At 38.5% G+C, this 17,733-nt stretch overlaps 1 protein-coding gene across 2 annotated transcripts in view; it reads right to left on the bottom strand.

Moving 5' to 3' along the window:
• Nucleotides 1-17,733, bottom strand: part of NRP1 (neuropilin 1) — a 113,595-nt gene that overhangs the window by 49,851 nt on the left and 46,011 nt on the right. For both annotated transcript variants that reach the window (XM_066315150.1, XM_066315157.1), the window contains exons 4-7: nucleotides 16,564-16,745; nucleotides 11,866-12,093; nucleotides 4,256-4,411; nucleotides 1,393-1,559 (exon numbers count right to left, since the gene is read on the bottom strand). In XM_066315150.1, the coding sequence (XP_066171247.1) occupies nucleotides 1,393-1,559; nucleotides 4,256-4,411; nucleotides 11,866-12,093; nucleotides 16,564-16,745 (733 nt within the window). The remainder of the gene's footprint in view (nucleotides 1-1,392; nucleotides 1,560-4,255; nucleotides 4,412-11,865; nucleotides 12,094-16,563; nucleotides 16,746-17,733) is intronic.

The following is a 17,733-nucleotide window of genomic DNA, read 5'->3' as shown; positions in this document are numbered from 1 at the left end:
GCGGTCCTTCAACCAGATGCAACATATGGAATTTGATTCTGATGCATTCCACCCTTTTTCCATGTGCATTCCATGGATTGCAAGTGGCAATGATTAATAACAAGTCTTGCACTTAGATAAGGTTGAGGAGATTTTAATGTTTATTCCTAAGTAATGAAAAAGGATCAACATGTTGGGTTTTTTTGTTTGTTTGTTTGTTGTTTTTTTTGTTTTGTTTTTTTTTGGTCACTCTGAAGTCTGATTAGGTCCATAGTACATGATTGCCAAGAGCTCAGGATGCATAGGGGCCCCCAAGCAGGACACCTGAGAGTCCCATTGTGTGCCAGGGATCCCTTTTCTAACTTCTACTCAGCATGTTTTTGAGCTTTCTTGCAGACATCAAACCTCACAGGAAACATCCGTGTGAACATTTGTATGAAAGGCTAATAAGGCATTGTTTTTATATGTCAGTTAGTAATTTCCTATAGAAAATAACAGAAGTAGGAGGAAGGTTTCAAATCTACGAACAAGTTTTCAATATTAGTAATATAGATATAATATGCTTAAGCATTTCTCTTAGCTTTTGCCAACAGAAATAGAATCTAGGTTTCAGGCAAGTAGCATAAGTCATCTTAAAATTGAGGAAAAGCAGTGTTTTTTCATGTAATTATATTAATACTTGCCTGCTAGTATATATTTTTTTGTACATAGTAATTGATATGAATAATCTGAACATGTGCAGGAGTCATGCACCATTCAGCTATGGACCTGATAATATATAACAAACACCAAGCCCAAAGAGACTGATTGAACTCAAAGAACCTCTTCATGGTAGTAAATGTCTGCAGGATTTCTCCTGTGCTAACAGAGCAAAGCTGAGGCAGCCCATCTTGGTAATGAATGTTGTGTTTAAGGATGTGGAAGAATAGCCACCAGACAGAGACCATTGAACTCATTCTGTGAGCAACACATTCTAGAAGGGACATAGGTCTTCTGAGGTGAAATCTGAGTGCATGAAAACACCACATTGTATTAATGCTTAACTGTAATCAGCTAGAGACATAGCACATACTCAGTTTACTGGGACATTCCACTTTAAGTGCATGTTAAACTAATATTGACTTTTCCACTAAACCAAAATCTCTGTTATTTGTGCCCAGAAGACTGCAAAAACAATAGATGTGGGAAGTAGAAGAATTAATCTTCCTGACCTTTTCTTTTCCTATGCCTTTGGGAATAAGTCTTTATTTTTTTCTGTCTAATGGGGAATATGAGCTATTCACTTGCAGTGATTCTTAAATTATGTAGAAGTACTTTAGTGTGTTATTTTTTCTTTCTTTATTTTGCATTCTCCACATTCAATAAACTCCACAGAGTATTATTAATAATATCTTGAAAATGTTATCTTTTTACCTGTATCCATTCTCTGACAGAATCTTCCCCTGGGGTCCATCCATTCTCAGGGTAATTTAGCCGGGACCTCTCTGAAGACCACATAGCACTGTACTGGGAGGAGACAGTGATTTGATCAGAGTGAATTTCTCCTGACTCCATACCTAGTGGTTCCATGCACTGGAAATCTGAGGAAAAATAAATTACCATCATTATTATGGTCAGCTTTTTGATTTAGACTTTGAATAATAAGAACATTTCCCTGGTTTGAATATGAATATCTAAAGAATTTATTTTTATGTGACTTTGAATGCTTAAGCAACTTCTAGTGAGGCAGTGTTTGGCTTATTGGTGTCATTCTTAATGCTGCCATTTGAGTTGCCATGGCAATTCCTGCAATAATAATGCTATACAAATATTTTTAGCCCAGTATTGTGGCCATTTCAGTATAGGACAATAGAAGTGTCTATCCTAGGCTAGCACAGACACTCCTGTGGATTCATAACATAGAACAATGTATCTTTACCTCAAAATTATGCCCAAACTCAGAAAAGACAAATTAGACAGATTATGAAATAATTTGATTTTAAAACTATTTACTTCAGTACAAAAAATATAAAATGCTTAAAAAATATCATTAAAATTGTAGCCATTCTCTTTGGACTCTGGACAATGGAATTAAACAGATCAACAAAATTTGAATTCAGGCCACAAAATTATTGACCTAAGGAAATTACCACCTCTTCTGTAATGGGGTGTACTGTGAATGAGTTGATCTTCTCCATTCAATCTCTTTTTGTTGACACAAAAAGTACCTAGCTAATTTAGAATCAATTGACTTCTTAATCGCTATAGTGAGTTCAAAGGTTAATAGGGCAGAATGACTCAATTCTTCTCTCAGTCTTCAAAAATAAAGGCTCCAACCTCCACTAAGGCAAGAGAAACCACTAGCTTTAGACAGCTCCTCAAACCCAGGTGCTCCTGGGTCTTCACGTCAGAAGTTTACCAACCCCAGTACAAGGGCAGGAGAAAAAACCCCATGTGCCTATGCTTCTATTTAAGGACTTCACATTATAGAAGTATAATTCATTCCTTTATTAGAATTTAAGGTAAAATAACTGTGTGAAATGGAGTCAGATATATGTTGGATATATGCTCCATTTTATTGCACCTTCTCTGGACCTGATATTTCTCTAATAAGGGTGGGTGCTGAGCTTAAATTTTCAACAACCATGAGTTGGAGAAATGAGCTTTAAATAAACAAAGTTTTGGATTTTCAATGAAAATTAAAGTATTGTAAAAAAAAAAAAAAAAAAAAAAAAAAAGCTTAAATCTTTTATCAGGGATCCAAAAATTTACATTCAGATATGTTATCAGGGTATCTTTTAGGAACTGTAGTTGTGGCTTCCCATAACTGTATTATCCCAGCAATTCCTGTGGAATAGGACCCTGTTCTGTGCTGCTTCAGTGTATCAGGTGGTGAAATACTGAAGCTAAACTACATTAGGGTTAGACTGAAAGGAAAGGAACTTCTACTTGAAATCTGAAGGAGAGCCATAAGTCACTGCGAAGAATACAAAACCTGATAGATGGGAATAATATCAAAACACCTAAAAAATGTCTCGTTTTATCTAGACATGTTGGCTTTCCCTGTAGTCTACTGAGAGGGACAAGTAACTCCTGGGGACATCTTATATGTCTGAGATAAGTAGACTGGGCCATCCTCTGGAGGTGACCAGACAACACAGAGTAAGGGTGGCTGAAATTAAACGACAGAATTCGCTTCTCTGTCTAAGTCTGCAGCATATAAAATGCTTCCTCTTGCCATCCAAAAGGGTTTTCATGCACACTAACTTCTGTTGTCCCGTGTTTAAGAGCTGAAGGCATCTTGGCATAGCAGATATGATTAATTCTGACTTCAGTGTGATGGTGCATCTACAGCCTAGGGAAGGTGACGGTGGAGGAGGTGGACATGGGGACACAAGTTGCTTGTGCTAGTTATGAAGAGATAGGATCAGCACCTACATAAAGAGAAACCAAACTAGCTGAATGTAAAATGCTGCCATCCACAGAGGCTGTGTGTCCCCCATCCCCTCTTCCTGCCTATGTGTGTGTAAGAAAGCTGTTAGAAAGGCAGGGAGTCAAGATGGTGAGTTACAGTTAAATTTTCAGTTTACTAATTTTTCTTTTGTCCTTTTTTTGATTAAACAAGTACATCAAATCTGTGTGAATTTGCTCAAAACTCAGTAAGACACAGAAAGGAGAGGGAGTTTGATATAAAGTGTGTGTTTTATCATTGAGGAAAGCAATGAAATCTGCAAGGACATGGTGTAACACAACATGTTATTTTCCTGTTTCCCTCACTTCATTTCATTCTCTGTCCAAAGGGTAAGCATGAAAATGAGTCAACTGTGAAAAAAGTATGAGACAGAGAACAAAGCTTAGATAGCTTATGAAATGGTTTAACAAGAGCACATATATTATATGGGTCCTTTTGTTAAAGAAATCGATCATCAAAGCTTATTCCATGTAATAAAAGAAGGCTCTGGATAGTGCATTCATTGTTCATGTTTCATTATTTTAATGCAAGTGTTCAATTGCTCTGCATTCCTGTGTTTCCTTGGTCAGCACAGTTTTTCACAATAATTATCCCAACTTCCTGGCAATAGAGTGGAATAAAACTGTAAGGAGAATTCTGCTTCTTGCACTTCTTTTCAAAGGGAAGTTGTTTGGAAAAAAAATAAATAAAGCAAAACAGAACCAATCTTTCTCCACCATCTTATTTATTTAACGTTTCTTTAAAGCTTTAGGCAACACCTGGTGTGCAAGAAGACATAACAGAGAGTATTTTCCAAGAAGCTCTGTGGGATAGATAAATACTGACCTTCTGAGACACTGCTCTGTGATACACTGTAGTTGGCAGAGAAGCCCTCCTTTGCTATTGCACTGTCGGTGTAAAAGACCATGGATAGAATCCCTGTGGAAGACCGGACACGTCCTGGGTTGTTTTGCCCACAATAACGCCCGATGTGTGGGCCAACTGCAAAGAAACAACATACAATAGTAAACTGCCAGTGCTGCTACAACAATAGGTGCCACTACAATATCCTCCCAAAGACAGTCCCTCAGCAGGAAATGGGGAACCTCTGTAACAATTCAAAATAACAATGCCATCAATAATTTAGAGATGAACAATAAATTCCTACCCTAGCAATTGTACTTCTAAAATGCTCCAGATAGCACTCCATGAACCTCTGAAAAGGTACAAAACCAGGATTTAAAAAAGTGTCCTTCAAAGTGTGCAGACAGGGCAGTGATGCACAAAATTACACATACAAAGCACCAAAAGTATTTTCCAAAGTGTGATTGAAGCACCAATTTATGACAAGAGCAACTTGTCATAAGTGGCCTGATTTGCCAACCCAGTACACAAGATGCTGCTTTGAGGAGTTCAAGCAGTGCTCTCCAGGTTTTATGCTCTATACTGCAGATGACCCATTAACTTAATCTCAAACTTTGAAAAACATTTTTGACTCATATTTAGGCTATGACCAATGACTCTTCATCCTCCTTTATTTAGGTTTACAGATCCTGATAGTTCTTTTGCCCAGTATGGTCAATATTAAAGAATATTGTAAAAGAATTTGAGAGTGAAATCTTAATCCTTTCAAAAGAGCAAGAATTTCTTAAGTATATCTCCATGTCACAGAATACACACACATACACAGTGACATGATCTCTCTTCATGTTAATACTGCATAAATCAGATTTTGGTATTTTTCAGCATTTCCTGTGCAGTGAGATAATCTTTTTCCTTAATTAGGCTACTCAATTCACAACCAACATATGTGGCCTTCCAGCACTTGAGCATTCCCTACAGATAGGTCCCTAGGCTGTGGAATGGTGGTACATCTGTGCTTACAAACAATAAGAAAAGATAATGCTAAAACCCACCCATGGAGTCAATCATGAAAACAATCATGAGGCGTCATTCTAATGCTTACACCACTGGCTTTCCAGGCTTAAATTAACACCTTGTCATTTCTCTAGGAAGTCCATTACAGTTTCAGTTTGAAATATAAAATGTTTAGATATCCTAATTATTCACAGTTCAAAGAAAACCTACAGCTAACATAATTTTCCAGTCATTTATTGGCATTTTCCAACAAGTAAAACAGTTCCAGCTTGGAATAACTTTATTATGTAAGCTACACATTTCTGTAAGGCCTTAGAGTTGCCAGAAAGAGGGAGCTCAGATGTTACAGCTCTTGCTGCCAGCATGTGCTTTTCTATCCATATTCTGGCCACAGTTAGTCTTCAGTTGCCTTGGCAATCCCATGGCATTTGAAATACCTGCCAATTCAGACTTTTCCCACTAAGGTTGTTCCATGCAGCATTGATAGAATGAAACATCCTATAGAGGTTATAAGTGGAGCCCTTCCTCATCCTAGAAATCATTAAAGCTTCATGGTTTTATTTTTCGGAGACAGAAATTTGTTTTAGACTGTTACCATTAGCAGGTTTTTAAAAACACAAAATAATGTCCCCACGTTCCAGTTGCTGCAGGTTTTTGCTTTTGTGTCTGTTTTTGTTTTTTGTTTTCTTTTGCATTTTCTGTGTGCAAACAGCTCTGATCCTGCTCTTTCTCAGAATGGCTTTCAAGGTTATAGCTGCTGATGGTGGTCTAAACTGCAAGAAACAAGGAGGATAAGGCCACCAAGTTATGGTACTCTGAGCCTCCCGCCTCCCATTTCCTGTAGGGAAGCCTCTTTGAAACGATGAACACAAGAGAACTTTGTTTTAAAGCAGACAGGCTTTAAGATTCCCCATGACTCACTGGTTTATAATTTTTAAGACATATTTAGTGATTATGCATTTGAGACTTCAACAGATTGGCCCTGCCATCACAGTACTATTCTCTTTTCTAGCTATGTGGCAGCAAGTGCCAAAAATGTGCGGAATATGACACGAAGAGGTATTGAATTTTTTTTGCACAACATGTAAACCTTATCCTCCTGAGCTAATATAATAACTGGATGAAATAGAGATTCTTCTTCTTCCATAAATAGCTAACACAAAGTTTCCCCTTCTATTTTTTTTTCCATTCAAGTATTGAAAATTTTTGAATGATAGCAAATTATCAAATATTTTGCGTGTTGCCACATCAAATAAATTCTGTGCAGGAAACCCATATGAGGAGCCATTCAGGGGGTGAGACTTCTGGCTCTTTAGGTAGACTATGCCATTAGGGTTTTTTACCATCTTCCTGACAATTCCTTAGGAAATGAGATGGGATTTCATAATAGACTGTGTAGAGTTCCAGATGGGAATTTTAGAGCAGAAGGTGCTGAAAAGTCATTAGGCCAGCCTCTAACTGTGGACCATCATGTTGCTATGACAGCATCCCCTAGGAAGAGCTGCTCCAAATGTGAGTTACTTGGATTATGTCCTCACTCAGGGATGCTTCTACACTACCTGCAGAACAAAGGCATTTCAGTGAGCCAGCTACCTCAACTGATTGCCAATGGTGTAGGAATTTTTGAGACCTTGGCTCCTCTTTCCACTGGCACAGTATTATACAGTGGAAAACTGAGTAACTTTCAGTAACTTAAAAGATTGAGGAATGACTAAGAAACCTATTTTTGCCTGCATTTCCCAAAATGCAGAATCTAATTCTATAGCTTGAATAAATCAGTGATTACTCTTAATAAGTATTTTTGAAGGTTTACAGATCAGAGTGCAGAATATATAGAAAGTGGCTGATGGTTCAACACTAAACAGAAACCTTATCCTTCCTGATTCTTCTTTTCTTTACTATTGTTTGCCCTTCTGCACAAAGAATACTGACATGAGGAAATTCTGAGACTTACTGAAATAGACTTTTATCCATCTAGTTGAAATGTTAGCTTTTGGAATTAGGTTAAGAACCCCCCTGAAAAAACCAGAAGCAAGGAAAAAAGGTATATCAGACCTCTTAAAAAAAAAAAAAAAGTTATGCTAATTAGCCACGTATTTAATTTTAAAGCTTTTTTTTAAGTATGCAGGTATGTTGTGGACAGTATTTTCCCATCACTATGATTTTTATTGAAGAAATATTTGTGCACAATTTAGGACGCTGAAGAAGAAACGACTGAAAAATTAATTCCATCCTCACATTCACGTAGTCCACTACACTGAGCTTGTGTATGCTCTTAGATCTTAATGGCTTCTCACAAGAGTGTAGAAAGCCACCACAACAGGAGAAACACACTTAGATTAATAGCAACCTTCATTTGCACTGATGTTAATGACTGCAGTAAAGCATTCTGTTTTGCTCTGTAATTCAGTGGAAGCTCTTGTGGTATTGACTGAAGCAGCAATGCTTAGGCTGTGGTTGTCAAACCATACATAAACTTCTTTAAATTACGTTTGAGCCCTAGTAGACAGCCTATAGAGTTTCAAAGAGAGCTGCATGATGAATATGTGCAATTCATCACTAAAGCTACTCCTCATTTTGAGTGGGCTATTTTTCTTCAAAGTCATCAATGGAGTGTTCTCAGCAGACGCTGGCTGAGATATATCTGTGCCTTGGGCAAAGATATTTTTGGTATCTAGTTTATTCATGTAAAATCATATCTTTCTATTCTGAGTTCTACTCACACTCCTGCTCTAAATCCACCTGTTATCTCTTTCAAACCATGGTCCCTTTTCTGTACAATATTTGCAACAAGCACCTGTAGTTCTCAGATTTCAACAGGATTTTTTTCAGGAAACAAAATGCCAGGTTTGAGGCATTCCTGAATGCCTACCATTCCTCTCTTGAAACAGCAAAACACTTACACTACTGTTTAACTTCAGTCCTGTAAGTGTCCTTGGTGAATTCCTTTTGAAGTTAATCTAACTTCAAAGATAAGCACGTATTTTGTAGAATCAAGTAGCAAATACTCAGCACTTGCCAGCTTCAATCCACTGAAAGGACAGACAGGTAGGCTGAGGACTCCATGATTGTGACAGAGCATTTCAGGATTAACGTCTTTCTGAATGACTGTTACAGTTGCTGTCAAATTCTCTAACAGAAAATTGTTTTCCATCAGTGAAATGGAAATTACGTAGAAGTAAAATGTAAATGGAATCTTACTGACTTTGACATATCCTTTTAAACATCATTGTGAAAATTTATTTAAAAGAATATTTCTTTTCTTTATTTTTTGCTTTTTTGGGGGGAAGAAAAAAATATCACAACTGTATAAAACAGCAAAATTATTTCCTGCTGATCTCCAGTGACTGTAGCTTATCAAGTTGTATAATGAAAACATTTTCCACTTATGTTGGGTTTTATCTGCTCTAACTTAGGCATCTGAAGTTTACATCTGACTTAGGGATTCACAGCTTCTAGTACAGTCAATGAGACAAGAAACTCCAGAGGTCCTTTAACTGTGCCCTAAGGTAGATGTTGAGACAGGTCAGAGTGGGATGCTGTTTCCTGCTGGGAACAGAGGGACTCGCTGTGCCTGGCTCAAATCCTGATGCCTGTTTCCCAGAGATGCATGTTCAGAGGGCTGCCCATCTAATTCTGCTCTGGTTGAGACCACAATTAGTTTCCAAAAAGCTGTTCTCTCTCTCCTATTACAATACCGCCATCCTCCCAGAAAACCATGGCTGTGTTGCTGTGGAGCAGGGGATGTGAACCAAAGGATGTATATTTTTCCACGTATTTAAAAAATCCTTCTGTCACATTTATGTCAATGCAATAGCAACTGGGCATGTGAGCAGCAATGCATGTCAACAAAGCAAAATAACTTCTTTTTCTGTGGATATGTCACTAAAAAGAGCAGGCCAGGGAACACCCTCTGGACCTGCAGCCAGTAGCCAGGGACTGCTCCTGGGACCAGACTGAGAGTGTGACACAGCTTGCCCCTATGGGGCTCTTCCCTCTGAAACTGGCTGGTCATGTCCAGCTTGCCTGCTGAGAATGATCCCTGGCTTTCCATGTCCTCCAAATCATGCTTAGGAATTTCTTGGGAAAGTGCAAATTGATGTGTGATAAAACTGTGTAAGGGAGTACACCAGCAATTTTAAAATGCACACAACCATGCCCAAGTTTCAGTTAACAGTGTAGAATATTTTTGCACACACTAAAGGGAAATGGACAAATGGCTCAAAGACTCACCCTGGGTGAGTCTCCCTTCATCAAAGGGAACCATACTGTCCAATTTACCACTGTGTTGAAATTTACTATTTCCATGTGGATGCAAATGAGATTTTTTTCATTAGATTCTCTCTATATATTCTCCTGTATCCAGACATTCTCTATCTTCAGTTCCTGACCAGGTTATACCAGTGCCAGCTCTGCTCTTCAGTTGAAATAGTTGAATCTCTCCCCTCCAGAGATTCATCCTCTGATGCATTTATAGAAGAGCAATCAAATTCCATCTTTCTTTGTGGTGTTAAATTAAACAAGAGAGACTGACTGCTGGCTGAGGATCATCCTACATTTTCCTACAACTGCTGCAATCTTCAACAGTTTGTATCTAAGAAAACATTCTCCAGCCTACATATTCTGTTGAATATTTACAAGTAAACATGCAAGTACCCTTAGTGGATGTCAGGATCATTTTGAGTGTAGAGAGTTTGTGAGACAGTTTGTGGAAGGCTGATAATGCCTGTTGATAATTGGTCTTCAGTATGGCTCAGCCACTTTCTTGAACCAAGAAATTACTGCTTTGAAACCCTCTACACTGACAATAATGCATTTCTTTTTGGTTATATTACATGTAAATTGATTTACTGGATTATCTTTTCAAGTATCAGTTTAAATGCAAGCTCTACAGGACAGATTTGGTCTATATACAAATAAACCTATTATTAAATGTTCCAGACATCATTATTGTACTGTTAAAATATTGTTTTCCTAATTGAGGCATTAAATACTAAGTAGTCTTTTAGCTACTGTTATGGGTCTTTCTTCACTCTTTATTGAAATGGATTGAAAAAAGCCATGAAAAACCCATTAAACATAAAATAAAAAAGTGCAAATATATGTTAAAAGACACATATTTCCTGCAGCATCAATGGAAGCTTTAAGCAAAATTAAATCAGGGATTTATTTAGGAAAACAGGCAAGTTTTAATGTGTTATTAAAATATATTCCTTAAGTTATATATTTTCATTTAGATCAAATATTAATGTAGGATTAGCAGTTTGCAGAAACTGCCACTGCTGTTCATAAAACAAACAAAAACTCTCTATTTATATGGGTTATCACGAACGGAAAACTGAAATAGTTGTAATTAGTGCCCAACACAAGCAACATAAATCTTCAGTCACTGAATTTTGCTACAAATTAAAAATTAAGAAGAAAAATGATAGCTTCAAGATGTTTCTCTTTATTAGCTTATGCCAAACATAGAAACAGTGAAAAAGGCGTCACTAATAATCAGCTTTTTACATGGCTATTTCCACAGCTCATATAGGCATTTGGGCACTCTAAAGGTTGCGCATTCAGCTTGAACTGAAGCTCCTCCTTTTAGGCTGGAGCTGCAGCCTTTGGCTCTGAGTCCTTGGAGAACTGATACTGCCCTGCCAGGTGGAGATTTAAACCTTAGAGACCCAAGATTGCACATGAAAAACAGAGAAAACATACAGCTATTTTATTTGTCAGACTCAGTGTAAAACAGGGATATGGGTTGGGCAGAAGGTGAAATGAGGGCTCTCTGCTCTATAGGGTTAGCTAATATCCAGCTATGCACTTAGTGAATGTGCATAAGGTCAACTGTGGTCAACAACTAAGTGGAAAATTACTGAGATGGCAGAGATGTTCCAGAAGGGTACCCAACACACCCACCCTGACACATGAGGCCATCTAATCAGAGATTATAAATTAACAAATTAAGATAAAACCTTTGGATTTGCTTAAACTGCTGGAAAAGAGAGCACTATAATGGAGGAACCCTGCAGTGCCCAGTCACTGAAGCCACCTGAATGAATAACTCAGTGACTGTTTACTGACCTGGGTAATTGTTTAGTCACTATGATTTCAACTGCATGGACACCACATTTTCTCTGGCAAAGAAATTCTCTGCTTTGTCAGCTGTCTGTAATGCAGTTCCTCTGCAAGTCAGAGGGTCAGTACCCAATGTCCAGTTTCTGCAATTTGTTGGAAATGTCTGGACTATACTTACGGGTTAGCTGTGAAAATTTGGGGACTCATTATAAGGCTTCACATTTAATTTATTTTAGTGTAGGAGGTTTATCACTTATTACCACTGAACACAGAGGTTTCTGCTAAGCCAACTGTTAAAAGTGAGCATATTTCATTAAAAAAATCATTCATACTATAATATGCTTTACTGAATGAATTTACAGAGCATTTTCTCCATTTCTTTTTAATTCAACTCACTTCACATAAATCAAGCAAGGATCTCTCTAGCATGACAGTTTAAAAAATGGGAATATGCTTTCTGCAGGCCACTACATAGTAATGGTTATGCATATTAAAGTCCATTTTTCTCTTACCATCAGGGAATCCATCCCAGATTTCCAATCGGTCATAGCGACAGAATGCTCCCCCTGGAGTATTTGAATCAGGTTCTAGCTCAAAGCTTTCAAATTCCAGTATAATCTCTGACATCTTTGGTGCAAAGATAATATAAGTGCATTCAAGGCTATTGGGATATTTTTCAGGGAATCCAGGGGACTTTATCACTCCACTTGAAGAAGTAAAGTTTCTGGAACATTCAGGTCCTGTAGGAGAAGGAGAAAAATCAACTGGGTTAACACTGTGCTACTAAGCAAAGCAGTTAGCTGGAAAACAAATTAGGTTGTATTGTCTCTCCAGCAGCAAAGGTGGCTTTTCAATGAAACACCTCATTTTAATCGCTGCATTAATCATTCAGCCAGCTTGTTCCTATTATTGATAGTCAGTCATTTAAAGCCCAATTCGCATATACTGTCTGATCTTCAATTTTCAATTTGTATGGAACAATATGAAAACTTGTACCAGCTCTAGAAAAAATTATGACAAATACAAAGTCATGTGGGAACAATGAAAGTGTAAGCTGCAGAAATCTCGACAGAGCCCTAGAGAAATAATTATAGCCCCTTCAAGCTCAAATCTTTAAATCTTATGGCTGACAGGCTTTTATTGGTGAAATAGAATTTTTTACAAAAGCGAGTGAGTGAATTCAGTAGAGGGAGTACTGGTTTCAGATTCCTGGAGCACTGACTCAGTAACTCTGCCAGATGTGACCTATGCCTCCTTGACAAACTAAATGTGAAAGGTAATTCGTACATGTACTGAGGGTGAGTGACTCATTCTGAGTGGTGTTGACACAGGTGCACCAGTAAAATGTTGCTGTTAGTGTGGCAATGATAAACTGCGTGATTACAGGCAGTGTTGCTAGAAGTCACCTAATGTCAATGTTGACACACCAGCTTTCCCTGATGTTCCCACCATGGCATAATGGGATGCTCCAAACAGTGCTCTTGGTGGAGCAAGAAAGTGGTAGTAAAGATGTAAGGGTATAAAAGGCCAGGTCACTGAATTTGCCTTTGTGAATACAGCGGACAAACTGGAATCCATCTCTTGTTGACAGATCTCATTTCTCCTTTATTTAGGTCCCTCAGGAATCCTCCCTGTGGATCCCACACCTGCAGGTGTGCTCAGAAGTCAGCTGCAGGCACTGCCCACACATCTTCCCACAAGGTCGGCACAGGTACCCTCCTCTGCCTTTTGACACTCCAATTTTTATGGGGTGATTTACAGGACTTGGGGCATTGGTGGATATCAGCTGGCCTAGGGAGTTTGAGTAGGATGACTCAGATGAAGGTCCTCAGATATGGAGTAGAGAAAGGACACAGCACAGCAGGTCTGTGCTGGGGTATGATGTGTGTGAGGCCCCAGTCTGGATGAGGATGCCCAGCATCCTTAAGAGACTGTAGTCAGGAGCCTTAGAGGATTTCTAAGATGCCTAACACAGATCATTGAAGGAAAACAGTCTGGCTTGTTGCATATATGAATACTCGTATTTCACTATAGAAAATGTTTTCATTGTGAATGCGCCAAACATATTACCCCCCACAGATCTGGCCACCTCCCAGCTAAATTCAGCAAGCAAGAGAGAGGTCTGAATGAATTTACTCAGTTCAGGTATTTTTGCCCTTCAACAGACACTGAGAGGAAATTCTTGAACTATCACATCAATATTCAGAACACTTCATGGCATATTTTGGAAGATGTGGATATTGATGCTCATGTAACCTGACCCATTCCAATTTGGGAAATTACATTTTGCCTGTAATTAAATCACCCCTTTACACATAAGTTGAATATTCCTCTTCTCTCCCTGTCATTCCCTTGTCTCCTTGTCACGTAGGGGAGGGTTATATTCTGGTTGTTGCTCCTCACTCCCACCAGTAGCTGCTGTTTCAGAATAAAATAGCTTTGCTATGCCATTCATAGTATGAAGTGCTCTGTACTCCTCTTGGAATCCAATAAAAGATGCAATATAAAATGTAAGCCAGGATCATTATTGCTTTATTAAATACAGCCAGATCCTGGCTCTGAGTGTGCGCAATCGTCAGGCTCCTTACGCTCACACATGGTATCCTGCTGCCAGCTTGCTTTATTTTAAACACGTTCAAGTCAATCTGGTGCAAGAAACAGAAACTGTTTTCAGGGGAAAACCGTCTCACTAAAATGCCCTCCAAAGATTTTTGACCCTTTATTGACACTGTGAAGCAGCTGCAGGACTTATATCAATACTGAGGCTACGAGGAACTCCATGGGCTAATATGCATGGAAAACTGGCAGAAAAGGTTCCAGCAGAGATACCAAAAGTAGATACTTCTGAGGTGGAGAAATACATGTGTACATGTGCATGAAACAAAGGAAGATACATGAACTGAATGAAAGACAGAGAGGAGGCAACAGAGAGAGCAAAGAAAAAGAGATGACATTGGGGATAATTTAATCTGCTATCTGTGGGTGTCACTGAGCCAAAAATTCATTTGCCTTCTTGCTTGACACTTTCTTTTCTTTCAGTTTACACCATAAATTTAGTTGACTAAAGTTAGGAATGTTGAACGTGAACTGTGCAGATCCTTTTCTAGTGAATACGTCACTCAGCCACCTTAAAATAGGATGTCTGCGCAAGCCAAAATGATGAACATTCATGTGGGCTAAGTGTTGGGCAAAATGTGGTTCATGTTTAATCCTGACTACAACTTCTTCAGTGTCTCTCTAGCCACGGAGCTGAATGGCAAGTAAAGAGCGATGGGCAAAAGTATACTGTGTGCTGGAATGAAGCTCAGCCTTCAGTGAGCACCGCAGGACCTTGGGCTTGGGATCATTCTTCCCATACCTGGGAAATGATGAGGAAGTTGTGAATATGCTAAACCAGACATACTTGTCTGGTGTAAGCAGCTGAGCTTCACCAGTGCGAAAGGGTGAACTGCTTTATTTGGCACAGACATTAAAATGCAAAACTGTTATAGTGTATACACATTTTTTCAGAAGTTAAATAGGGCTGTGTTTCTGCAGCAATGATAATTTATATCCTTTGTGTACCATGGCATTTTCTATCACTGCATGGTGATAACTGTTCTGCCTTACTATACAGTTTATGTGGAATGAACTGGAGTTAAAGTTGCTCTGGGAGCTATAATTTTGAGTTTCCTGACTTCCGTGTGTGTAAAATCACATTCATAATGCCATCTTAACATGGTAAATGTGTATCTTTGAGACATGTAAATGACCACACAAGGAAATAAACACAATGTTACTGTCAGAGTTCTGAGCTGTCATTACACTGTTAGGAAATAAATAAAACCTTTTTCTTGAAAGGGTTCAGTTACTAAAAAAGATTGTTTCACAGATCATTCTTTCACTACATCTTGTGTTTCAGCCTTGCTCTTTATGAAACATGGTACTGCATACATAAGCACTGAGAAATGTCAGAACACATTTTCAAGAGTTTGGGCTCCTAAGGACATCAAAATAAATAGAGATATTTTTTCAGGAAAGCTTGGTGTCATTTGGATGCTGAATTCTTTTAAAAAATGTGACCCTGAAGGTCAACAAAAGAATTTCTGGGAGTCAAGAGTGGATTTACAGACAGGGAAGATGGTGAACAAGAGGTCTGTGGCCCCAATTAGCACTGTGCAGAGCAGCAATAGCAATAGAAAAGCGACTTCACTACTGCGCTTCTCCTCATTAGCAGTACAGCTGCCATCAAGAGTGTGTGCTGAACACAGCTAAAAATTTAGCTCTGGTTTAGGTGCATAAAAGGGACTTGGACTGGTTCTGAAAATGGGGCACTGACTGGGAGTGGTGTGCATTGGAAATTGGAAATTTTGAGCTGCTTTTGTGAATATGACCCTAAACATTGATGTCAAAGTCAATTTTTTCTTTAAAATTAATATTATTGTCTTTTTTATATATGACGAGTTTTGGTCCTGTGTTCTCCAGGAATGGAATATATGAATTATTAATCTTCATCCAGCTATAGGGAAGATGTATGCCAAAAAAGTGACCTTACAGCCCTTTTAGCTATTGACTTGGGAAGAGTGTTATAAAAGAGGGAGTGTCTCTAGGTCTGGTTAATCCTGCACTCTCAGTTCTCTGAGCTTTCTCTGTGCCCCATAAAGCTAATTGTGCTCACTGGCAGTAACTCCTGGCACGAGCATCCAGCAGGTCATGCCTGTGATCAGTGTGAGCTGCCTCTCTCCTTTACCTCCCAAACATGATTTGTGAAAGCAGCATCAACATCATCTGCTGCCCATGTGTACTCGTGTCCTTCCCGAGCCCACAGGCATCTCTTGGGAGCACAGAGCAAAACATTAACCAAAATAAGCCAGGGACTCTGAAGGTTGCAGTGCTGCTGAGGCAGTAACACTGTAAATCATACAGTAATTATTATTTTAAAAAAAGGAAAGCAATAAAGCTAATGGTTTTAAGATGGTTGAAACAAACAGCTGACGAAAACTACCATATTTCATGCAGAGGAGTCAACCCCCAGACACAGCTGACCCACTGGATTCATGATGATTTACACTCACTAAACATACACCCCACCTTGGAATGACAAGGGTAGTAAGATTTTCTCTTTCAAGCATTTTCATGCATTTCCCCCACTCCAAAGAATTATGGCAAACTTTCTGATGCAAGTAAAAAATCACAGGTTATGAACTATGTAACAATGAATTGTTTCTCACCTCTTTTGAAAACTTCATAACGAATAGAAAATCCTGCTCCATGCGTCTCATAGTCGGAAACAAATTTAATAAAAAGATATGGTCCTGAAGACACTAAAGGAGGGGGAGCAATTTTTCCACAGTACTTTCCCCATAAGCGTCCTTCAGCATTATCTCCATCAATCACTTCAACATAATCATACCTGGTAGATAAATGGAAGGAAGAAACTTTTAACTTCCAGGAAAGAAGGAGACCTAATTAATTTAGAAACCATAACACAACATAGATAATCAAGAAAAATGCTAGCTTGCTTGGAAAATGCATTATGCTGAAAGATGTAAGCAAAATGAAATAATTAAAATGGACTACATTATGTCTGTAGACATCATCTGGCAACATGGAACTATTAGGAAGAATGGTGTCCATTATGCTTGCAGACAATGTCAGCTAAAGTAACCAATTAACAAAAAAAAGAAAAAGGAAATCTCACGAGCACAATTCTGTATTATTAAATTGTGTTCCTTTGTCTGTGTAGTGTTGTTATCAATACATAATGCATAGCATTCTTTTCAAACTGTGAAGTTCTGTTATGAATTCAAAAATGTCTTTTTGGCTGTAGCTCTTTATGAACAATACTTTGATTTCCATATGCTGTCCTCCACACATATGTCCACAGAATAATAAATAAATCCCTAAACATTTGATTTTGTTCAAAACTACATCATGTTGCAGATCAGTGGTAGAAAAGTCTGCTATTTTCCTTATTATCTGGACAAACAGTTAGGAGCACATCACAAAATCCACAAGTCAGTCACAGCACTTGTTTTTTCTCAGACAAAAATTGTTTCAATACGAATCACCTTCATTTAAGTATTTGAATCAAGAAGTTCACATTCCAATATTCATATTTGTACAGCATGTGATTACTAGACAGACTGGGCTAAAACTTCTGTGATTATTTGCATCAAACCTAAGACTGTATAAGGAAAAGCATGTAAATACCAGATAATGATTGGTAGTAAAAGTTTGCCTGTGAGCAACACATTAGGGCTCCTGAGCCCTGTCACCAGAGAGGCCAATGTGTAATGTCTGGTCTGACAGATTCGGTGTTCAAGGGCTGAGGAGAGCGAGCCCAGCAGGCTGGTGGTGCTGAACCAGCCCAGGCAATACAAACGAGAATGAAAGTCATG

Source organism: Sylvia atricapilla, chromosome 1 (assembly GCF_009819655.1).
Source record: "Sylvia atricapilla isolate bSylAtr1 chromosome 1, bSylAtr1.pri, whole genome shotgun sequence".
In the NCBI taxonomy this organism is placed as follows: Eukaryota; Metazoa; Chordata; class Aves; order Passeriformes; family Sylviidae; genus Sylvia; species Sylvia atricapilla.
This window is presented reverse-complemented; position numbering and strand designations above follow the sequence as displayed.